This window comes from Ursus arctos, unplaced genomic scaffold (genome assembly GCF_023065955.2).
Source record: "Ursus arctos isolate Adak ecotype North America unplaced genomic scaffold, UrsArc2.0 scaffold_31, whole genome shotgun sequence".
Taxonomy (NCBI): Eukaryota; Metazoa; Chordata; class Mammalia; order Carnivora; family Ursidae; genus Ursus; species Ursus arctos.
In genome coordinates this window covers 28,545,513-28,570,193 of record NW_026622997.1, presented here as the reverse complement: position 1 = coordinate 28,570,193, position 24,681 = coordinate 28,545,513, and the positions used below count along the sequence as shown (strand labels likewise).

The 24,681-nt window shown below is 44.7% G+C and overlaps 1 protein-coding gene across 1 annotated transcript; it reads left to right on the top strand.

The window, feature by feature from the left end:
* Positions 1-3,371: 3,371 nt before the first annotated feature.
* LOC113243788 (HLA class II histocompatibility antigen, DO alpha chain) lies at positions 3,372-8,024 on the top strand. The gene is made up of 5 exons (XM_026482638.4): positions 3,372-3,495; positions 4,689-4,937; positions 5,388-5,669; positions 5,767-5,890; positions 6,130-8,024. Exons 1-5 carry the CDS (start codon positions 3,414-3,416, stop codon positions 6,131-6,133), a joined length of 741 nt encoding a protein of 246 aa, XP_026338423.1. The 5' UTR covers positions 3,372-3,413; the 3' UTR covers positions 6,134-8,024.
* The last annotated feature ends 16,657 nt before the right edge of the window (positions 8,025-24,681 follow it).

Below are 24,681 nucleotides of genomic sequence, written 5' to 3'. Positions count from 1 at the left end.
AAAAATCCCACTAATGGGAATAAATAATGGGAGAGATACAACAGAAAAACAAATAAGTAAGTGGGAGGACTGCACTGAAGAACTCTCCTAGAGTAAAAGATACAAGGAGGAAGAAATTGAAATAGAGAAGTCAAAAGAGACCGGGGAGAAAAGTGTCCAAATAAGGATAACAGGAACTTCATAAAGAGAAAAAACTTTAAACAGAGAGGGGGAAAGATTTACAAAAATAAAGAGGTGAATTCCCAGAATGAAAATACATAGGGGATCCATAATGTCCTATAGCAAGAGAAGGAAAAACTCATTTTAGATATGATATTTACAAATTGTAAATTTAGATAGAAATTTAAATGTAAATTTAGATACAAATTTAGATACAAACTTCAAAGATCAAGGCAATGAGAAAATTCTAAGATTCCAGAGAGAAAGACTGCTATCAGATTTCCTAGCTACAACACTGATGCAACAAGACATTGGGATGATATTATTTAAAATATTAAAGAGAGGGACACCTGGGTGGCTCAGTTGGCTAAGTGTCTGCCTTCGGCTCAGGTCATGATCCCGGGGTCCTGGGATGGAGTCTCGCATTGGGCTCCTTGTTTGGCAGGAAGCTGCTTCTCCCTCTGCCTGCCGCTGACCTTGCTTGTGCTCTCTCCCTCTCTCTGACAAATAAATAAATAAAAATCTTTCATATATATATATATGGGAAAAAATAAATAAATAAAAATCTTTCATATATATATATATGGGGAAAAAAACCTTGGCGAGGTGGGGCCACAGGCGCTCCCCGGCCACAGCACTTGAGCCCAGTGAGAACACCAAGGGCAGGTTCTTTTTAATTTTATTCTAGCCCTTTACTTGCAGGAATTTTAGACGTTGAAAACATTCCCTACGCGCAGGATTCCATATTGTGTGGTTCATTAGGATCTGTTGTGGCTGGCCTTGGACATTTTTTGTTAACTAGCAGAATGAGAAGATCATGTGATGTTGGAGTCAGAGGATTTATCTTGGTGACTTGAGCATGCTGGTTCCACTGTGGGTGTAATTATGCAAAGCAAAGATGCCAGGAAAGAATTGCCAGAAAAGGAACTGAAAATCAGATTTTACATGAAAGCACCCACCTTGATCCTGAAAGAAAATGAAACAAGGGCAACAGCAGCAATTGAGCAGGTATCAAGCACCGAAAACTCAAATACCACTGGAGTCAGTGTGAACAGAACTGAGGTCAACTCCATTAAACCTTTCAATCTAGTAAATAAAGTGTGTTAGTTGTGAAAGAAAGAAAGGAAGAAAGAAAGAACCATTAAACTTAGAATTTATTTATTTTTTTTGAAGATTTTATTTATTTGAGAGAGAGAGACAGAGTAGGGGGCGGAGCAGAGGGGGAGGGAACAAGAATCTCAAGCAGGCTCCGCGCTGAGCTCAAGCCTCACTCGGGGCTCAGTCCCAGGACCGTGAGATCGTGGCCTGAGCTGAAAAGCAAGAGTCAGAGCCTTAACCAACTGAGCCACCCAGGAGCCCCTGAACATAGAAATTAATCCATAGCTAAACATTATTCAAAAATGATGCTATAAAAAATATTCTCAAGCATACACAACTTCAGAAGATTTGCCACAAAAATACTCAAAACATTTTTGGAAGAACTATTCCAATAAGAGAAAAATATGTCAGGAGGTGCCAAAAAGGATGAGAAGTAAAGCTGACCAAACACCTTGGTGAAGGAGAGGAAGTATATGAATAATTTGAAAGCAGGCTGAAGTCCTGGTTAGAGGGAAGATCGGCAAGGTAGGTAACACTTTCTTTTTAAAGACGATGAAGGAAAGGAAACTTCAAAAACAGAAGTATTGAAATAAATAAAATATTAGAAACAAGTTCAAACATGTCAATAATCACACTAAATAGAGCTGGGATGGGGCAAAGATAGTGCTGTGTGCTCACCAGAGCACTACATCTTCCTGAACACACAGCTAAAGCACATTTTTCCAGCCCTTTGTACCCAGGCAGGGCCATTGTTTCATTCTTGCCAATGGAGTGTGGGTAAAAACGGCATGTGGTTTCTGGTCCAAAGCTGTAAGATCTTCTTAAGATCGTTCCGCAGGCTCGCTCTTGTCTGCACGGCTGGACGCATAGTTCTTTTCAGTAATGGTGGTGCTCACTTAGGGAGTGTGCTACTAGCCCAGGTCTCCTGGTCCTACCCTTGAGAAGGCTACTCTAACTCAAGTCAGGATGGAACCCAGGAATCTGTATTTTTTAAATTACATTTATTTTATTTTTATTGTTTAAGAAAGAGAGAGAGAAGGGGAGGGGCAGAGGGAGAGAGAGAATCCCAAGCAGGCTCTACACTCAGCATGACTCAAGGGCTTAATCTCATGACCCTGAGATCATGACCCGAGCCAAAATCAAGTCAGATGCTTAACCAACTGAGCCACCCAGGTGCCCCAGGAATCTGTATTTTTAACAAACTCCCCGGGTAATTCTTCTGTGTAGCTAGGTTTGGAGCCATAGACTCAGATGATGTCTTAGTTCCCTTCCAAGCTGAAAATCATTTATCTCATGATCTTTCAGAAATTGCCTTCAGATATTTGGTTAGACTTTTCCTTATCTGGAGAGATGGTTAACTTTATACATATTTTTCATATTGGACCAAATTCTGCCCATGCCTCCCATTGGCTAAGCTCAACCAGAAGCCAGAGGGTAGGAAGATGCTGTCCGCATGGGTCAGCCCGCAGGCAGCATGGACAAGGGTGCCCAGAGGGCCTGGAGGGACAAATGGAGGTAATCCATTACCCTCTGCCCTCCTTAGAACAGTCCGCTGAGGCTCCTTAGAGCTCTTCCTTACCCCAAACATCTCTGACAATTACACATTTTTTCCCCCTCAATGAAATAAAGTAATATTTTCCAAAGTGATTTAAAGGTTTTTAAAAAGATTTTAATTCTACTGTGCATCCATTATCTCCTTTTTAAAGTTTCTTAGTACAGTTTATATTATTTTTTGCCTCCAAATTAGTCTGCAAAAACTTACAGGGAGACTGGGATTCTCTACACCACACATCAAGATAGAGGCTTTGTTTGAGCTCAGTTGTGTGGTTCTCTGATGGCCTTTTCTCTCCCTTCAGGGCGTCTCTTCTTGGAGTTTGTAGTAATGGTTTATTTAAGCCCCTGCCACCACCCAAACAGAAACCTCCTTTTGACTCTCCCGTGGAGCAGACGTCCCTGACGCAAAGAGGGGCTCTCCCACCTCCTACCGAGGCTCCTGACTTCTTTACCCGGCAACAGCTACGCGAACGCAGAGAACGTCTCTGATTGGCTGAATACAGCAGGGGTCTTCCCCACCCTAGAGGTGGTTTCCTTCCTCTTTCCTTTACCTCCGACCGGCGGCCCCACACTGAAAATTACTTGGTTAAAGCACCAGGGCAATGGTCTTCAACGGGGGTCTAATCCTGGGACTCCACACCTTGATGAGCCTCCTGAGCCCCCACGAAACTGGGGCCATCAAGGGTGAGTGCTGAGGGATCGGGTGAGGAGAGGAGATTTAGGGTTACAGTATAGACCGTAGATTGCTCTCCTTCTCTGGTTTGTGGGCAACTTCCTTTACCAAGAGAGCCCCCCCGCCCCGCCCAGTCTCTCTCACGTCCGTCATGTCCACTGCGGACCTAAAATACACAGGCGCAGCCCAGTCCAGCCATGCCAGCTGCAGGTTCAAACATTTTAGGTTCAGGTGCCTCCCCAGTTCTTTCCTTTTTTCTGAGACCCAAACCTCCAGCCTCCTGCCTCCCAGCACAGTGATTTCTCTGCCACTTCCTGGCTTGGAGTGTGCCTATTCAAGTCCAGTTTTATTGCAGGGTTTATCACCATGTGGATAGCTAACTGTTCATCTGTGTTAATCTTGCTCTAGACATGAGCCCCTTGTGTGAGGGACCCACAGCTGGTTCGTCTGTACTTCCCTGGGGCCTGGCGGCGTGCTGGGCACGTAGTAGTTCCTTAAGGGCTGTTGAACCTATAATTTCATAGAATTCTAAAGGTCCCTTACCGATTAGAGTCTAACCCAGATTTCCAAAAAACTGAGCCTCAGTTATGGAAAGAGACATGTTTGATCATAATCCGAGGTGAAAGAGTTGGAGCATAAACTAGACTTGAACTTTGGGCTCCTTTTCCAGTGCTCTCGGCAAGACCTCAGGCTGCCTTTTCCTATCTGTTTGGTCTCTGTCACAGATCTCAATTCTTACTTCTGTCAGCCATCATCTGTGCTCCCCTCACGCCCACCTACACTGTGTCTCTGTGCCCCAGGCTCCACTTATGCTCCCATCCTTAATCATTTTCTCTCATCCCACCCCCTCATACCACTCATCTCACACACAGGACCTCATAGCGTAACTAGAGCTGATGGTCATTTAACTTTGGGAATCCCAAGCATGATTTTAGGCAGCCTCTCTTCTTCCCGACCTGGTGTGCCAGACTGCACTCGTGTCTCTGTTCCCGCCAGTGTGTTAGGCTTGTGCCTGTTTCCCTCTGTCCTCTCCCTTCTACCCCCCAGCAACCCTTCCACTGTCCAAGGACCAGCTCAACAAGTCAGCTATTCCCACAGAGAACCCAGGATGGGGCATAGGCTCAGAGATTCAACATATCACATGCTTTAGATAAGATTGATACATTTTCTTTTCTGTCTCTGACCCTGAACTCACCCAATACAGCTGATCACATGGGCTCCTATGGACCAGCCTTCTACCAGTCCTATGATGCCTCGGGTCAGTTTTCCTATGAATTTGATGGGGAACAGCTGTTCTCTGTGGAGCTGAAGAAGAGGGAGGCCGTGTGGCGTTTACCTGAGTTTGGCAACTTCGCCTACTTTGACCCACAGAATGGGCTGGCCAGCATCGCCATGATCAGAGCCCATCTGGATGTCTTGGTGGAACGCTCCAACCGCACCAGAGCCACCAACGGTACTCACCTTTCCTGTCCTAACTCCCTCCCCTACCCCGTGTTAGGCAGGGGAGGTCTAGAGAAGCTTCTGCCCACCTCACAGGCCTCCATCTACTCTGGCACGCCTCTCTCTCAGCCTCTGTGACCATTGTATTCAGCCCCTTTCTTTTCCAGGAGGCTCTAGATCTTCCCAGACCCCTTCAGCACCCTCTTCCTCCTCTTCCCTCTTGAGGACTGACCCTTGCACCTGGACGCCCTCTCAGGGACCTGTCAGATACAGGAGTCCCTTGTGCCCCCCCCAGCCCCCTCAGCCTCTTCTCCCTCTGCCCCGCTCCCACCCCAGCTGTTACGTCCCGGAGCATCCCCTGCCTGCACATGGCTAAATAGGAGGAAACGTCCCTCAATGCCAGTCCTAATCAGGCCCAGCTACAGGCATGAGCCTTTGGGATTCAGGACCTCATTCTTCCTAGTGCCTCCAAGGGTGGCTGTACTCCCCAAGTTTCGAGTGGAGCTGGGCCAGCCCAACGTCCTCATCTGCATTGTGGACAACATCTTCCCTCCTGTGATCAATATCACCTGGCTGCGCAACGGTCAAATAGTCAGCGAGGGGGTGGCCCAGACCAGCTTCTATTCCCAGCCTGACCATCTGTTCCGCAAGTTCTGCTACCTGACGTTCGTGCCCTTTGCAGACGACATGTATGACTGCAAGGTGGAGCACTGGGGCCTGGAGGAGCCGCTCCTCCGGCACTGGGGTAGGAGCCCCTCCCCAGCTCCCTCTGCCCAGACCCATGTTTCCTTTACTCTGGAATCCTTTCGCTGTACCCCCTGACTCTTCCTTTCTCCCCCAAGAGCCCCAGGTGCCTCTCCCAGTGCCAGACACCACTGAGACTCTGATCTGTGCCCTTGGCCTGGCTCTCGGCTTCGTGGGCACCATCCTCCTCATCAGAGGCACGTGCTTGTCCAGTGCCCGCAGGTACAGAGGCCCTGGGAGTCTGGGGGCAGGAGAGTGGGCGGCTCTGAACAGGATGGGGTGGAGGATCATTCTTTGGGGAGCGCTGGGGTCAGAGAAGGGTGACGTCGACAAGTAGCAGGCAGAGAATAGAAGAGCAGAGGTGATGAGGGGGTGAGGTTTTGGGAAGGTGGGCGATCAGAGATAGGATCCCAGCCTTGTGAGCTTGAACAACCTTGTTCCTATGCTTTTTACCACTTTAGGTAATGAACCTTCTGAGAAAGAAATGTTGTGGGAGACGCTGTATGGATTCCTTGCAAGTTTCTGACAGCGCTTGCATACTCAGTGCCTCAGTCTACTAAGTATATCCTACTGTGCTGACTTCAGATGGGATCATACTCTGTGCTGTGCGTCTCCTCTCTTAGACCTGGGACTCATCGCAGGACTTGTGGGGCAGCAACTAGCCCCCTTCGCACCCCCAACACACACACCCCTTTTTTGCTCTACCTGAAGCTCTGGCCGGCAGCAGCACAGTTTTTAATGGTGTTTGTACAGCATCCTTCCTACCAGGTCTTGGCCAATTCTCCTAGGGTGTGAGGGATGCTAGGAACCTAGAAGAGGGGATGCCAGGTGATGACCATTGAGCAGGACCATTTCATACTGGGGATTGGCAGCCATCCTCAGGTCAGTGCAGCTATGTCTCGTTGCATTTGAGTCACCCATTGTGTGTTAGTTATGATTGGGCCATTTTACAAGGACTTCACGAAATTTACCTTCTGAATTCAGATTTGCCCCCAAAGGAGTTTTCAGGAAAGGAAAGGTTCGTAGGAATTGTACTCTGGTCCACGTTAACCCCATAAGGAAGAGGCCATAGGTAACCAGCCATGATCTACAATGACATTTCCTTTTTCTACATTCTTCAGAGTCCCAGGCATGACAAAGAGAGGTCCAAGGCTTGGATATGATGGTTGCTTCCTTAGTCTGGGGTTAATCATAGAAGACTTGGTCATATGTTTAGAGAGAGTTCAGGTGGATCTCTCTTAGTGGTTTTCAAACTGGAATGTACATGAGAATCCCTTGGAGCCTTTGAAAAAGTACAGACTTCACCCAGATCTACTGAATTAGAATCTTGGGGGGTGGGGAGAGCGGTAGCAGGCCGCAATTTTTAACACACTCCAGATGATGCTGGTGCAGCCATCCTGGATTTAGACTGCGGTCTGACATAGCCTGACGCAGCCTGATGATACTAGGAGAGGGAGATTCCTGAGGTTGGAGGTGGTCCAGGAAGGCTTTCTGGAGAACCCGAGTCTTTTCAGGCATAAACGTTGAGGAAGTTACAGGTAAGTTGGGACAAAAAGCAGCTTGGCATTGTGAGCATTTGGTCCTAGAGAAGAAAAAAAGTAAGAGATCATGAAGACACTGTGGATTTCCCAAGAGAGAATAAGTTGAAAGAATGGCCAGAAGAAGACCCTGTTGGAAATGGGGGAGGATGGTCCTAGTCAAGGCTTTTGTTTGCCAGTAACGAAACCCGCTTAAGGTGATCACAGATATGAGGAGAGGATATTTACAATAAAGACAGAGGAGTGGTGCCCTGAACTCAAGGGTGGGTTTTAGCCAAGCCTTACAGGGAACAGAATTCAGAAATGAAAAGCCAGGAGAATCTAGAGAAGCCTCTCTTGATCTCTCTCTGGGCCCAATGGCCTGTGTTGTCCCTCTGCACGTTAGCTGCATTAGCCATATTATTCGGCCTCTCAGGACTATCCTTCTCAGCTAACGCGTCCACCTGCGGCTCCTGATTTTGTACATCACCTCAGCTCTATCCACCCACCAACACTCCTCCCAGTCACAATGTTAAGTTCTTGGAAAACCAACTGAATGCCCACACTTGGGGCAGTGGTCCGTCCCAGTCCGATGTACCGTGACCAGAGGCACAAGATCCACAGTACGAACCCCTCTGAGGAGAGGGGTTGGATCGTTCTCAGAGAAAGAAGAGTGGGTTGATTCTCAGAAGACACCTCAAGATACGTTTGTCCCCAACATGCCCTGATCTCTGCTGATCTTTTGCTTAAAAGTTAACTTGATCATCCTTGGAAAAGCTGCCTCTCTGATCTCTGTCCTAATGTTTAATAAGGTCATTAAAAGTGTTTTCTTTTGACCAGAAGTGTGTGTTTTTTTTCGCTATGCATATATTACACAGAAGTCACTGGAACTTCTAGGAACAATTTCAAATCTTTTAGATTTGTGTATCTACCTTCAAAGTCACATTTTTCTTCTAGTTTCAAGTAAACAGTCTCCCATTAAAAAAAATTGTCCTGGGGGCGCCTTGGTGGCACAGCGGTCAAGCGTCTGCCTTCGGCTCAGGGCGTGATCCTGGCATTATGAGATAGAGCCCCACATCAGGCTCCTCCACTATGAGTCTGCTTCTTCCTCTCCCACTCCCCCTGCTTGCGTTCCCTCTCTCGCTGGCTGTCTCTCTCTCTGTCAAATAAATAAATAAAATCTTTTAAAAAAATTGTCCTATATACTTTTTTCTTTTTTTTTATTTTATTTAATATTTGCTAGTTAACATACAACACAATATTGGTTTCTGGAGTAGAATTCAGTGGTTCATCACTTACATGGAACACCCAGTGCTCATCCACAAGTGCCCTCCCTAATACCCATCATCTACCTAGCCCATCCCCCACACATCTCCCCCCATCAACCCTCAGTTTGTTCTCTATCAAGAGTCACTTATGGGGGCACCTGGGTGGCTCAGTTGGTTAAGCGTCTGCCTTGTGTTGTTAATTTTAGCCGTTCTAACAGGTGTGAGGTGTTATCTCATCATGGTTTTGATTTGTATTTCTCTGATGATGAGTGATGTTGAGTATCTTTTCATGTGTCTGTTAGTCATCTGGTTGTCTTCTTTGGAAAAGTGTCTATTCAGGTCTTCTGCCCATTTCTTAACTGGATTATTTATTTTTTGGGTGTTGAGTTTGGTAAATTCTTTATAGATTTTGAATACTAACCCTTTATCAGATATGTTGTTTGCAAATATCTTCTCCCATTTTGTGGGCTGCCTTTAGTTTTGTTGATTGCTTCCTTTGCTGTGCAGAAGCTTTTTATCTTGATGAAGTCCCATTAGTTCATTTTTGCTTTTGTTTCCCATACCTCCAGTGACTTGTCTAATAAGTTGCTATGGCCGAGGTCAAAGAGATTGTTGCCTGTGTTCTCCTCTAGGATTCTGATGGTTTCTTGTCTCACATTTAGGTCTTTCATCCATTTTGAGTCTATTTTTGTGTATAGTGTAAGAAAGTGGTCCAGTTTCCTTCTCCTACATGTGGCTGTCTACTTTTCCCAACACCATTTGTTGAAGAGACTGTTTTTTCCATTGGATTTTCTTTCCTGCTTTGTCGAAAATTAGTTGACTACAGAGTTGAGGGTCCATTTCTAGGTTCTCTATTCTATTCCATTGATCTATGTGTCTGTTTTTGTGCTGGTACCGTACTGTCCTGGTGACTACAGCTTTGTAATACAGCTTGAAATCCGGAATCATGATGCCTCCAGTTTTGTTTTTCTTTTTCAGAATTGCTTTGGCTATTAGGGGTCTTCTGTGGTTCCTTACAAATTTTAGGATTGTTTGTTCTATCTCTGTGAAGAATACTGGTGATCCTCCTGTATTCTTGATCTGACCCCTTTCTGTGTCTTTTAAAGTAGACATTCAGTAGGTACCTCCTCTTTTCAAGCTCTCCCTCTTTGCAGGGTTCCCTCAACAGATGATGAACATATCATATCTCTCATATATCGGGAACATCAAATCTCCTCCTTGTCCTATAACCCAGCCTCCCCACTCCTGCAAGTTCCTCCCAGTCACTGTCTCTGAGAGTGTTCTGCGTGGGCTGCCACCAGATCCCTTCTGCTGATCCTCTCTCTCTCTTTCTCCCTCCCCCCCCCCACAACACCCTGGTCATGCTGTGTATCATACAGTACACATACATCGTATCTTCTAACCCCCAATAATCCCATTTGGTAGATACTAATATATTCCATTTTTAAATAAGAGGAAACTGAGGCTTGAACAAATTCAGTAACTTGTTCAAAGCGGCACAACTCTAAGTGTCAAAGCAGGGAATAGAATTCAAGTCTGTTTGACTCCAAAGCCCATGCCCTTCGTGTTTTAACAGGTTTAATGCAGACCAATGACCCGCTGCATGGACCAGGAGGGAGCAGAGCAGACATGGACATCCTCAGAATTTTCAGAAAACTAAGAGCTGAATGCAATTATTCATTTTGATTTTCTAATATTAAGAATGTCTATGTAGTTTTCCGAAGGAAGCTTGAGAAAATACTCATAGCTCTAACTTATGTTTAATGAGTTGATTTATTCATGCATCAATCCATCCAATCAGATACTGAGTGCTCACCACTTGTTGCTTTGGGCGGGGGCAGGAGTGGCAAAGCCAGACAAAGCCTCTACCTACGAAAGCTTATCCTTGGCGAAGGAAACACACAAACCACTAGCAAAAAGGATGTTTAATGAGAAATACGAGGCCTGCACATTGTGATCAGTCCCACGAAGAAAATAAACAGAATGAAGGATCTGATAAAGAGTGCCTGAAGGAGAGGGCTGGAGTCCCACTTTAGGAGGTGACAGGGAAACCGAGAGTTATTTATGGAGACCCACAGGCAAAGGTCTGAGGAATGAGTGATTCAGCAAAAAAGAAGCATGGTGGTCCTAAGGGCAGGACAAACTCCTGAGCTCACAGGAGAGTTGAGTAATGCTACTTTACCCAGAACTTTGTTTCTTCTCTTTCACATGGCTGCAGTTTTGTTCTTTATAACTAAATGCATTATTCATCTGCTTACTATTCTTTTCCCTTTTTTTACTTTTTTACCTTTTGACCCCCTTCACTCATTTCTCCCCCACTCACCCCCACTCCTGACAGCCACCAATCTGTTCTGTTCCCTGTATTTATGAATTTGTGGGTTTTTTTTAGATTCCACATAAAAATGAAATCATATGGTATTTGTCTTTCTCTGACTTATTTCACTTCACACAATACCCCAGAGATCCGTCCATATTGTCACAAATGGCAAGATTTAAAAAAAAAAATTTTTTTTTTACAGCTAAGTAATTTTGCATCCTATCTGTACCACAGTTTATTGTTCCATTCACCCGTCCACGGACTCTCCGCTGGTTTCCGTATTATTGTTATTATAAACAGGGCTCAATGGGTGCTTTTATTTTCTTCAGATGATACGGAATAATTTTAATTTTTAACAAACTTATGTCATACACATAGTTTGCTGCTATATTGATTCATTTTGCAAATTCTTCCTATCTCCAGCTGTTGAGACAGCATTTTCGAGAGCGAGGTTACCTCTAGTCACTGCACACGTCGGTGACCGGCTCTCTTTCAAGCCCGTTCTCTGTTCTCTGCTAGAAGTTGTAGACGCCTAGTCAGTTCGATGGCCCGTCGTCTCCACGCAGCTGCACCTACAACAGTCATGCCGTCCGAAGTTCCTTCAGTGGCCGTGTCTCTCGGTGACAGGCCATGCATGGAGTCGCCCAGAGCAGCCATCCGTTTTGGCGAGGGGAATTTTCTCAATCCCACAACGCTTTCTTTCTTTCTTTCTTTTTTTTTTTTTTTAAGATTTTATTTATTTATTTGACAGAGAGAGAGACAGCCAGCGAGAGAGGGAACACAAGCGGGGGGAGTGGGAGAGGAAGAAGCAGGCTCCTAGTGGAGGAGCCTGATGTGGGGCTCGATCCCGTAACGCCGGGATCACGCCCTGAGCCGAAGGCAGACGCTTAACCGCTGTGCCACCCAGGCGCCTCGCTTTCTTAGGCCGCCACTGCACAGACTGCATTGCGGGTTGAGGGAGGGCTCCCTAAATCCCGCGAATCTATGGTCTTCCCCTCAATGTCGGTTCGCGAGGCGGCGTTTTTGGTGCCGGGGTTGAAAGGGCGCTGCGGACTGAGGTCGGCACGTGCTGGTCTGGAAGAGGAAGTCGTCGCTGTTTCCTGCTACAGCGGGCCCGGCCGGGACCGCGGGACGACGCCCGCGTTTGGAACCCCTTGGAGTCCGCGTTCCGGGTCAGCAGTTGGCGGTGCCACCTTTCATTCCTCTGGGATCCGTTCGCCGTATTCCCTTTGACTCTGAGTTCGAGCGGTTTCTGCCGCGTCAGCAGCGGGGGACGGAGACGCCCCACTCACCGGCGGGACGGCTACTGCTTGCTCTTCGCCGCTCTCTGCTTCTGTGCTTCCCAGGAGAGCCTTTAACTTGCTGCCATGTGCCTGCGCCGGCTTTGGAGCCGCTCTTGTCCCCTGGGTCGGCTGGCGGGGTCCTGGCGGGGGCCAGGGAGGGCGGGCGCGCGCTCTCGGAGGTGCCGTACACCACGCCCGCAGTTCGCACAGCCAGCCAAGACAGTTCTAAGAGATCCCCCCAAACGTGCAGTCTCCAGCCCCCTCTCCTACCATGCCCCCCGCCCCCAGGAGGTGATAGCTTCCGACTGTTCTGAACTAGCTCCGTTGGTATTACCTCCCGTCTCTAAATAACACGCTTGCGTTGCACATCTAGATTTTTCAGCTTGAGGCTTTCTCTCTTTACCTCCCACTGTGGAAGACGAGGATTTGCATCCTCCTACTACGCACATGCCCTCTTCCCGTGGCCTCATCCTTTAGTACAGTTATATTGTCGCTCTGGCCAGGTCAGCGTTCAGTGTCTATATTATTGTGACCACGTGAAAGCTGTTCACAGCCGAACCGTAGAGTAAGCCGCGCTCTTCCTTCCCTAGACGACTTTGGTTTTCCCTGGAGTGAATAATTGTCCTGTTTTCTCTTTGCTTGGCTTTGTGCTTATCATTAATGAATCACAAATTTTCTTACAATGCGATCAGCCCATATTATTGTCAGATAAAACTCTCCCACCATCTTCTGTCTACTCCGTTCTTAACTAGCTGCCCTCAGTGACACAGCTGTCATCCTGGGATCACCCCTCACCGCCCTTGTCAGGATTTACCTGTCCTCTGTGTGCCGGCTTCTGTTTCTTAAACCCAGTTATTACCCTCTTGGGGTCTAATGCCTTATTTTAGAGAGATACATTCTCTTTTAGCTTCCCGAGAAAGAGTGCGTATGAGGCAAATTTTTATGCTTTTCTCGCCAGAAAATGTATTTATTCTACTCTTACACTTGAATGAGAGCAGTTGGGCATGCAATTCAAGATTCAAAATCATTTCTATCAGAATTTTCAGGTCATTTCCCCATAGTCTTTTAGCTTCTAGTGTAGTTATGGAGAAGCCAAAGGATATTCACAGTCCCGAAACTTGTGATCGTTGTTTTTTCTCTCTGGAAGCTTTTAGGATATTTTCTTTTTCTCTTCCTCCAGCTTTAAATTCCTATGGGTGCTCTATTACCTGCAGGGTGAAGAAGATCCTTCTCAAATTGTCCCCGATCTACTTTTTTAACCCTATTCCCAGTAGCTCCCCTGAAAACAGTCAATGCTAAGTCACAGGGAACTCTCAAGGTATGTTTACACCTCCCTGTCTTTGCAGATACTGTTCTCTGTGCTGGAACTGCCTTCCTCTGACAACCAATCAGCATTTTACCTGTCTTCCCCTGAGTCCAAATTAAATGCCACCTCTGAGAAGCCTTCCTAATCCCAGGCCACAATATTTTGCTCATTCTCTCACTAGGACCTATGATACTTTGCCATGTGTCAGAGTTAGCTCTGTGTGTGTGTGTGTGTGTGTGTGTGTGTGTGTGTGTGTGTGTGTTCTTTTGCTGCTCCTCTACCAGAAGGCAAGGCTTTGTCTCATCTTGCCAACACCTGTCCTATTATCTGGAACACACTAGGATTAAAACATCTGTAGAGTTCTACTGAATTTCATTTTATTTACTGCAGAGTTAGCCTGTTGCCACTGTTCAGCAGCTGGTTTTAATAACAGTGGCTACCATTTACTGAATGTAATGTGCCAGGTCTTGCGGTAAATGCTTTTCATATATAGTGGGTTTGAATCTTGGTCCACAAAACCTAGAAAATGAGAGAAGTAGTAAATTTTTTTTAAAAGGTCTTAAATTGGACTCAAAACCAAACCTCTCCTCCATGAAACTGGTGGTAAATTCAACCTCAGTCGTGTTTGGGGTTTCCCTCTTTCATGGTTTTTCAAAGGCATGGACACAGCGCTGAGGCATCAGACAAGCCCCTTCTGTCTTCCTACATCTGTCCAGACCGGCTACCTCTAGGGTGCCTGGGTCTTAGTCTGTGTAGGTAGTCCTTTCGGAGTGGCAGCTTTACTGTTCTGCATTAGGCAGGGGACAGGGGCATTTTTGGTGAGGAGTGAGCCCCATTGCTTGGTAGGAGGACTGCACAAATGCACTACATGGACACCCTTCCTTTTCCCCGGAGGCTTCCCTATCTGCTTTGGTGCTGCAAGGGAATGGGGTTCTCTTAGGACCCACCGACCCTTGTGCCTTCCACAGTTAGGGAAAATCTCCCCTCTCCGCCTTGCCTTACTGCCACTCAAAGGCATTCCTCTGTCTCTCTCGCTAGTATAATGTCTAGGACACCTGGCATAATATCAAGCGTGCTTCAGGCTTTGGGAAATTCAAAGCTGGAAGAGGGAAGGTCTTGGAGGTGACACCTGCCATTGCCTTGTATCACAAACCTAAGTACAGAGAAAGAAAAAAGAAAAGAAAAGCACTATTCTGCCACCATGTATTCTTTCTTTCTTAGAATCAACTTGCAAAGTTAGAATAATTATACCCATTTTACAGAGGAGGAAACTGGGGTTGAAATTATACAACTTGCCCCAAGGTCAGACATCTAGAAAGTGGCTGGGAAGGTCTGTGTGACACTAGAGCCCAAGTTCCTTCTACTGCACCATCGCTGCTACAGCTAGCCTACAATTAAAATTTTTATGCAGTTATTAACACTATTGCTTTCATTATGACTATTATCTTTCCTTTATTGGGCACTGCCAATGTGTCAAGCAGTAGTCTGAACACCTTACATTTGTCAAATCCATTAGTCTGCACACTCAGCATGAAGTCCACTTGGCGTTTCTTAAACTATTCCATGAAACTCAAGTATTCCAAAGGCTGCTAATAATAGAATTAAAAATAAATAAATACAAGTAATATTTTTCTTCTAAAATATATTTTAGGAAGGCCTGGGTGTTTCAGTAGGTTAGGCGGCTGACTCTTGGTTTTGGCTCAGGTCATGATATCACGTTCCTGGGATTGAGCCCCAAGTCAGTCTCCATGCTCAGTGGGGGGTCTGCTTGAGGATTTTCTCTCTCCTTCTCCCTCTGCCCCTCACCCCACTCGTGTGTACACACTCTCTTTCTAAAATAAATAAATAAATCTTTTAAAAAATTAAAAGAAAATATATTTTAATATGTATAAGGAAATGTCAAACATGTAGTCTTTATTATATAGTCATCTGCCTTTTAAGACTGATATGCCATTTTTTGTAATAGAGAAAGATTGATAACGTATCTAGTAAGAGTGGAATATTTGAAAAATTATATGGTACTTCCATATAATTACTCGGAAGCTATTGGCAGAATGAGGAAGACCTCTTTGCTGGTATGGAGGGGTGTCTAGGAAGTCATGGAGAATGCAAGATACAAAGGAATTATATATTGTATGTGCTACCTTCAGGGTAAGAAAGAGGGGAGATACATATTTGCAAAAGGCCATACTGGAAAGATAAACCCAGAAACTGACAAAAATGGGGTCAGGGGTGGAGAATAGAGTTGAAGGAATGGCTTTGAGGACACAGGGATAAATGAATATTGACTTTTGAAACAGATGAATGCTCTACAACTTTTATAAAAATTAAACAAAAAAGACCCCTAAAATGTAAAACAAACAGAAACAACTAAACTGCACAGGGAAGAGAATTTAACTAATATTAGAAGACAGTACTATATGTCCTTAGTGGAATATATTCTAAGGACAAAAGGAACTATCAAAAACCTTAAATATCATTCAGTAGCTTCATTGTTAATAGTAATATTGTACTATTATTTTTGAAACTATGTTATGTATATTACAGGATAAAACAAATCAGTAATACTGATCTAATGTAATTAGGAACCAAGATTTTTTTTTTCAAAACCGAGACTTTTAATGTACAAAAAGAAAGAAAAAAGTAGCTGAATTAAAACACTAATATTATGGCTCCTGGGTGGCTCAGTTGGTTAAGAATCTGCCTTCGGGGGCGCCTGGGTGGCACAGCGGTTAAGCGTCTGCCTTCAGCTCAGGGCGTGATCCTGGCGTTATGGGATCGAGTCCCACATCAGGCTCCTCTGCTATGAGCCTGCTTCTTCCTCTCCCACTCCCCCTGCTTGTGTTCCCTCTCTCGCTGGCTGTCTCTATCTCTGTCAAATAAATAAATAAAATCTTTAAAAAAAAAAAAAAAAAGAATCTGCCTTCGGCTCAGGTCATGATCTCCGAGTCCTGGGATTGAGCCCATATCAGGCTCTCTGCTCAGCAGGAAGTCTGCTTCTACCTCTCCCTCTGTTCTTTCTCTCCCAAATAAATAAAATCTTTAAAGAAAAAGTTAAAAAAAATAAAATACTAACATCAAATTTTAATTAGAAGTGAATTTTAGGGGCGCCTGGGTGGCTCAGTTGGTTGGGCATCTGCCTTCAGCGTAGGTCATGATCCCGGGGTCCTGGGATCGAGACCCGAGTTGGGCTCCCTGCTCAACGGGAGTCTGCTTCTTCCTCTCCCTCTGCCCCTCTCTCTCTCTTTCAAATTAAAAAAAAAAAAAAAGAAACGTCAATTTTAATTAATGATTTATAAATATATAGATCTCCTAGTTCCAGTGGCCAAAAGAACCTGAAAGCAACAGTATCTCAGTAGCAAGGAGCATCCCAAGTGCACAGACTGTGGTTTCTAAATGCCCAGTAAAAGGAAATGGAGCTTTTTGGAGAAGTGAATGATTTCAGGTTTGGGTTAGGGAAAATACAGAGCAAACTTGTTTCAGCAAACAGGGAAGTGTTCTAAGGCTAATAGGGGCATGTCAAAAGAAAGGAGCAACCAACTTGAAGGGGGCACCCACTGGCCAAATTGGGCAATTTGAGCATAAAAAATGACTATAATTAACTTAAACACATCGAATATATGAAAACCCATGAATCCCTAATAATAACCAGATAAAGATAAAACAAACAAGCAATAACAATAACAAAACTTCTGCCACCGCTGTAAGTGATATGCTAATTCCCGACATGGAATATTGGTACTTAAAGAAAACAAGAATATATCGTGAGTTTTCAGAAGGAACTATGGTGCCATTGATGAGAAAATTTCTCCCTTTTGCATGTCTGTCAGCCAATAAATGTAGAAGAAATAATAGAATTAGAAAATCAGTGTTTTGCCACTCTAACATGGTCACTGGTTCAGGGGAGGCATCGCTGATGTTAAAACCATTAGGACAGGGGCGCCTGGGTGGCTCAGTCGGTTAAGCGTCTGACTCTTGATTTCAGCTCAGGTCATGATCTCAGGGTAGAGAGATCCAGTCTTGTGTCCGGCTTACACTATAGAGTGTGGAGACTGCTTAAGATTCTCTCTCTCCCTCTCTCTGGGCCTTCCCTCTCTGCCTGTGCTCTTTCTCTCTCTCTCTGAAACAACAACAATAGCAACAACAACAACAACAACAAAAGCAAGAGAACAGTTGATGGGGAGCCAATGAGTCACATCATGGCCAAGCATCATGCCCATAGATTCTTTGCTATTGACAACAGGGAGAAAGTATCTCTACAGAAGAGAGAGATCTGGCTGTCAGCATTTCAACTCAGCGATCGAATGTGGCCTCATCAATAATGGAATAACAAGACAGTAATCCCATATGCCTCCTGAGGTGATGAAAAGTAAGGTACATGGCATCACCTATGAAGAACTATTGCCCAAAATCTTTCAACTGAATATAATCAAGTCTTTAGTCCGAAGTTCTGGTTTATAGAAATATATTGGATAGAGGAGTAAGCCAAGTGAAAACCATGAAGAAAGGATCATACAAATTCGAAATGTGAAATATTCTACAAGACAACTGGCCTGGTCTCCTTGAAAAGACAATGTAAAAAAAGATGGGGGGTAAGGGGGTATTTGAAGAGACCTAGAGACACTACAGTGGGTGATTCTTGTCCACATATTCAGGGAAAAACGAATATAAAGACATCTGGGGGAAATGGGGAAATTTCAATATGGACTGGGCAATCAACGATATTAGACAATTATTTTCAGTGTTGTTTAGTATGATTATGGTACTGTAGTTACATAGCAAGACATCGTTATGCTACAGCATTTAGAGATGAAGTGCCATGAGGAATTTATTTTGAAACGGATTCAGATACCTGTACAAACACACATAATTGAAACAAATATGGCAAAATCTTGACAGACGTTGAATCTAGGTTGCTCAAGTATTCTTTGTAATTTTTCCAGCTTTTCTGTATGTTTAGAATTTTCATAATAAAAAATGTGTGTGTGTGTGTTTATAATCCTATGCCATATTTGAAAATAGAAAATTAAATGAGACGTAACTGGATTCCTGAACCCATGAGTTAATGTATGTCACCTATTGAATACTCCTCTGGAATAGATATTTTATAAATTTAAATATAAGTAATTTTAAAATTTTGTTCTTTGGTTTTAACTAAAATGAATAAGTATGGTGTAATGCCTCTAATATTCTGTTCCATTACATGATTTTTAAATTTGCACATAAGATTTGATCATTTCTTCTAGCAGTTTTTTCATTTGTGGGTTCAAAGCATTTGAATCTCATTTAATCTTGGGAGCCCTACAATTGCTTCATCAATGTTTTGTCCTTTAAAAAACATGTCCTGGGGACGCCTGGGTGGCTCAGTTGGCTAAGCATCTGCCTTCAGCTCAGGTCATGATCCCAGGGTCCTGGGATTGAGTCCGGCGTTGGGCTCCCTGCTCAGTGAGGAGCCTGCTTCTTCCTCTGACTGCCGCTCCCTCTGCTTGTGCTCTGTCTCTCTCTCCCTGTCTTGAATAAAATAAAATCTTAAAAAATAAAAAAATAAAAAACATGTTCTGTGGTCAGAAGTTACTAAAACATTGTCTATAGTCATGTCAGGGACACCAAGAATAAATTGAACTGTAAAAATATTAGAATGATTTGTAATTTTGTACTTTTCTCCACGTTTGAGATATTATTGTCAATCCCAATCAGAAAACAGACAAGATTAATTTAAAAAATAGTCAAAAGGAGAAGGCACAAAGTTTCCAAAATCCTACAAAGTTCTTGTAATTTTTATTTCCAGTCTATAATTTTTGTCATCCTTTTTCTGTCCTTCTTACCTGGTCAGTACAAGCCCAGATATTCCCCATCCCACACTTCACTGTCATGGGCCTGTCCACCTTGTCACAGCACCCATGTCCTTCACCAGCCACCTCCTGGTTCCCATAGGCCTCCTCCTTCATCAAGGTTCCAGTCTGTAAGCCAAGCCTGAAGGCATGGTTAGGAGGGATGACAGATATAAAGAGTCACCATTCAGATATTACTCAGTCCAAAGAGAATAATTTCTACTCAGCCTGGGTGCTCTTTACACAGCAAAACTATCACTGGGAATTCCCTCACCTATATTTGTGGAACAAGGTGGTTTCATTTTGTCTAAGTGTCTTCACACTTCCTAGTAGTTCTTTAGTTAAAACTCAATCACTTGTGAAAAAATTAATTTTCTTTTCTTTTTTTTTTTTTTAAAGATTTTATTTATTTATTTGACAGAGATAGAGACAGCCAGCGAGAGAGGGAACACAAGCAGGGGGAGTGGGAGAGGAAGAAGCAGGCTCACAGCGGAGGAGCCCGATGTGGGGCTCAATCCCATAACGCCAGGATCACGCCCTGAGCCGAAGGCAGACGCTTAACCGCTGTGCCACCCAGGTGCCCCCAAAATTAATTTTCTACAGCATGGAGGGAACTTGGACAGAAGCTACATTTAAAAAGGTATAGATATGACTGGTGATAGAGATGTGTGTGTGTGTGTGTGTGTGTGCCCACGTGTTTATCTCCAGCCTTATTCTTTAGTTTAGGTTGGTGGAGTTAATATCTGAATGTTTTTTTCTGGGTGTTATTAAAATTTCACTTGCAAATTCTTTTCTTGTTTATATCCAGAATATAACCCAAAACTTCCGGTATAGAAGAAAGAATATAAGCTTTGAAATCAGCCTTATCCTATCTCACTAACTAATATGATCTTCGTATGCCCATTAAGTTAGAGTTTCCCCATCATAAAAATAAGAACAATAACATAAGTGTGATAGAGATGTTGTGTGCACTGAAAGAGGTAACTACGAGAAGTGCCCATCAAAATACCTGGCCGTTAGCAAGAGCTCAGCAACTGTCAATTGCCTTTTCCTCGCTTTCTCTCAGACTCTGCAGAAGCAAGTTCTTTTCTGTTTTATTTTCTCCCTTATTTGGAAGTAGACTTCCCCACCCACAGAACTGCTCTCTGAACCAGCCTCTTAGCCCCAGGCTGCTCCCTGGCTTGCTCGCCCAGGGTTCTCTCTGCACTCAGGGTTTTCTTCTGGCAAGGTCATTGGTGAAATCACTGTGGGGCTCTTGCAGGGTCTATTTGCAAGACCAAAGGCAGCGATGGAAAAGCAGGAGAATACTGGGGAATCAGTATATTATGTATAAATGGCAGCGGGAGATGGATTCAAGAACAGCAAGTCAGTGGGTTTGGTCTCTGTGGTTGGAATGAGGTCCAGAAAAGGATGCAGAATTTTAAGGGGGAAGTCTAAGCAGAGGTTCATGGCCAGTCTCAGCACCAGGTTGCTGTCTAGACCCCAGGGAACTGGGGGCCAAGTAAGGAGAATTCTTAATGAAGGCAGTGGGTGAACCAGAAACCTGATATAGAAACCAAAGGGCATAGAGGGGTTGAGTAGCACTTGTTCTTTCTCAAATCAAGAGAATAGAACAAAATGTTGTGGGAACCATGGATCTGGGAGAACAACCATCATTCTGTGTCCCATTGAAGATCATGAGGTTTCTCTCTGAGAGGGATGGAGGCCTTCTTTGCCCCCTATTAGTAACTTTTCAGCTTTCGTTTCCCTGGAGTTAGAGTTAAAAGCACACATGCAAACTTAGAAAACCTTAAAAACTGGTTTTGTTTCTGTTTTCATTTTTTTGAGAGAAAGAAGGAAAGGGATGGGTGAAACTATCTCCTTTTTTCAGCAACTCTGGGTGAGAAGCAGAGACTAGGCAGGAGGATAGGTAATAACCATTTCTGGAGGAACTCTCCGTGTCTCTACAACCTGCCTCAATGGGGAAGCCAGTTCCAACTTACACACTGCAGAAGAGGAGAAAGTATTCATTGACTGAGCCCTACTACATTCTCATGGTCTCGGAAATCATAGCAGCAGCTCTGAGGTCTGAAAGTTGAACTGATTGAAGAGTACTTTATAACTCTCTTCTTTCAAGCCAACACCTGGCAAAAATTCTCATCCCTGGAGAATAGATTCCTTTTTCTACTCCAACCTCAAATCAAACATTAGCTTACCTGACGAGAGTAGCAATACGCTTGTTTGGTAAACACACATGAGGAATCTTATGCATAAATGTTTGCTAGTTCCTCTTACTTGCACAGTCTGCTATGCTTATCTTGGCCACCTTAGGCTGATGTGAGGCCTCACTGCAAGTGACAGGCCTGGTACCCCAGGGAGGGAGGGCTCCTGGCATGGTGGGAGCAGGGCAGGGCATGAGGGGAGAAGGTGGTTGATGGAGCCCCGAGACAACATACTATAGCAGAAAGACATGGACTTTGGAACCAATGATTCAGGCCCAGTTAATATACCTCTGTTAGCCTCTGCTTTCTCTTCTATTATGTAGGCATAATAGAATCTAATGATGAATTAAATGTTGTGAGAATCAGGAGATGATGTATATAGCATAACAAGCATAGGGTCTGGAAAATAAAAAATGCCTAGAATATGTTAGTTCTTACTATCTCCCTGCATGGCCAAAGTGATGAAGTCTCCCATTTGTGAGGTGACCGCTTGTCCCCATTTGCCTGAGATTTTCCCATATTTATAGCTAAAACTCATCAATCCTGGACAAGCCAGGGGTGGGTGGTTACCCTACATTTACCACACCTTGAGGATACGCCCGTCCATACCTCAGCACCCAGCCCGCTGGCCCCACGGCAGAGCTGATGAGTCTTCTGGTGGGATCTGTGCTGAGGTACCTGGGATGGATGCAAAGACCAAGAGGTAGTGTAACCATCATTTATGCTTAAATTTAAATTGTTTCCCCAGGCACTGGGCAGATTAAGGTTGTAAAGAACAAGACACAGTTCCTGCCTTACAAAGGAGCTATAAGAGACATAAAAGTACAAGGGGGCAAAACTGAGGAGGAAGTGCTCAAGTGTGAACTGAAAAATTGAAGTGGTCTAATTGTTCATAGGGAGAGCCTTCCAAGGCTGATGAAGAACACAGCCACAACAGAGAGGTCACTCTAACTCAATGCTGGACGCTCCCGCTGGAGTCTGGAGGCAGGGGAGTGGTTACATGGGGAGGGCCAAGGGCATCGTTAGAAGCTCAACGAAGTCCTTCGGAAAGTGTGTCACAGGGGATGAAAGGACAGTTGGAAAGGTCTTTATAGTGGAGGTAAATTGTTCTTGGAGATTATGTAGGATTTGCTGTTGGGGAAAGAGGCTATTCCAGGCAGAGAGGATAGTGTGTGTCAAGGCCCAATGGCGCTAAACAGCAGGGAGAATCTGGGAAGGCCTATCTTTCGCTCTGAGTTGAGAGCAGAGTTCAAGGAAGGGCAAATGAGAAATATAACCTTGTAGACGTGACAAGGGTAAGATAGAGGCCTTGCAAAGGAGTTTAAACCTGAAGGGTAATAAAAGCAACACGATCGGATTTCTTTCCTGAAGGATCTCTCTGGCAGCTACAGTGTGGGGGATGGTTACGGTGGAAATGAGCCTGTGGACAGAAGACTGGTGAGCAGAGTTGTGACAGTCCAGCCTGAAGGGGGCGCTGACGGGAGAGGAATGGAGGAAGGCTCAACAGGCCTTGAAGGGTGAACAAAGAAGGGGAGAGCGAGGCGGAGAAATCTAAGCAGATCACTAGGCCCCAGTTCCAGGAACTGGGGGAATGGCAGTACAGTAATGATCCTGGCTGAGCTGCTCATTTACTGTAGAACTCTTCCTGGGCTGCTCGGTTAGCTTCCTCATCCATAAGAGGGTGCTTGCTCGGTACCTAACTCCTGGAGTTTTTGAGGAGGACTTGCCTGCAAAGGCACTCGTAAGTGTCTGGCACATTAGTGAGTTCTGTATCAGTGCTTGTTACATAAATAGATAACTCACAGAGGCACATATGTGGGAAAAGATGGGATCGTTTTTGGACATGTGCTGAGTGCTAGGAACTCCTGGGACATCGCCATTTGGCAGTTGAAAAGAGACTTGGAACTTTGGAGCAAGGTCTGGCCAGAGACAGATTTTATGGGTGGGAATTGCCTCCAGAAGAATGGGTAGAATTGCTTATAAATGTACAAATAAGGAGAAGGGGACCAAGGAAGGTAACATGAGAGACGACAACATCTCATGGAAGGCTGAGGTAGAGACTTCTGAGAAGCCCACTAAGAGGGACTGTCTGAAAAGTAAGAGAGCAAGGGATGCTTCAGAGGTAAGGCAGATAAGGACCTCTGTGTCATAAGAGTGAAGCTCGTGTTTCCAGAGTTGAAGTATAGGGAAGTAAGGAAAGAAGAACCAAAAGTTGGGAGGGTACGCACAAAACTACCTGAAATAGACGTGAGGAAGTCATGGGTAACTTGCTCACCAGGTGGCGCCAAAGACATCTGAGACTCTGCACAAGTGCCTCGCCCTGGGTCGGGGTAGGGGTGGGGTGGGCCTGCCTCTTTCCTTCACTCCCACCTCAGCCAGGTGGCATTCCTTCAGTGAACAAACTACTAAATTTCCACTACTGGAAAGCTCTGGGACTCCAAGGGATACAGAGATATTTACAACTCTCCTCTTCTGCGGTGTGTGGAGAATAGTCCCACCCATTTTATCTCCTACATGGTTTTCAAATGTATCTATTCTTCACCTACATTGCTGCCTCTCCATTCCAAACCACTATCCTCGCCTGTAGAACATGCTTTTTAAATCATCACTCTTCATCCCTTCTCGATGTCCCACCAACCCAAAATGATCCTTTCCACTGCAATTTTTTCAAAGGATGTGTCTCCTAGCACCCCACCAGCCCGCAGTATTGGAATTCTGGGGTCATAGTTCCTGGAGCCAGACTGCTGGGTTCGAATCCCACCCACTCACTAGCTGTGCTGCAACTTCGGGCAAGTTCCTTAACCTGTCCTGCGCCTCATTTCTTCATCCGTTAAATGGAGATTAGACCTACTTCATAGGACTATAATGAAGACAAAATGAGTTGTTCTCCGTATACTCCTTGGCAAAGTAAGTGCTCAATAAATGTGAGCTATAATTAATTTTTAGGATAAGAATTCAAATCCTTATCATGGCTAAATGCTCTCCTTGGTCTAGCTCTGCCTTTCTGGCCTTACCTGGAAGCACTCACCCTTTCATTCTTGCTGCTTCAGCACCACCTACATTCTGGCAGCTTACCTCCACTATTTTTCCTGCAATGTTCACTCCCCCTCCCCCTGGATACAGCCCAACATACTTACTCATCTTTCTGAGATCTGTCAGAACAGATCTGATATTAGATCTCTCAGATAAGAACCCTCAAAGCTCATAAAATCTTTGCATGTTGCGGAGCTAGAAATACAATTTTTATTAAAAACTAATGCTGTCCCCCCACCAACCCCCCCCCCCCCCCA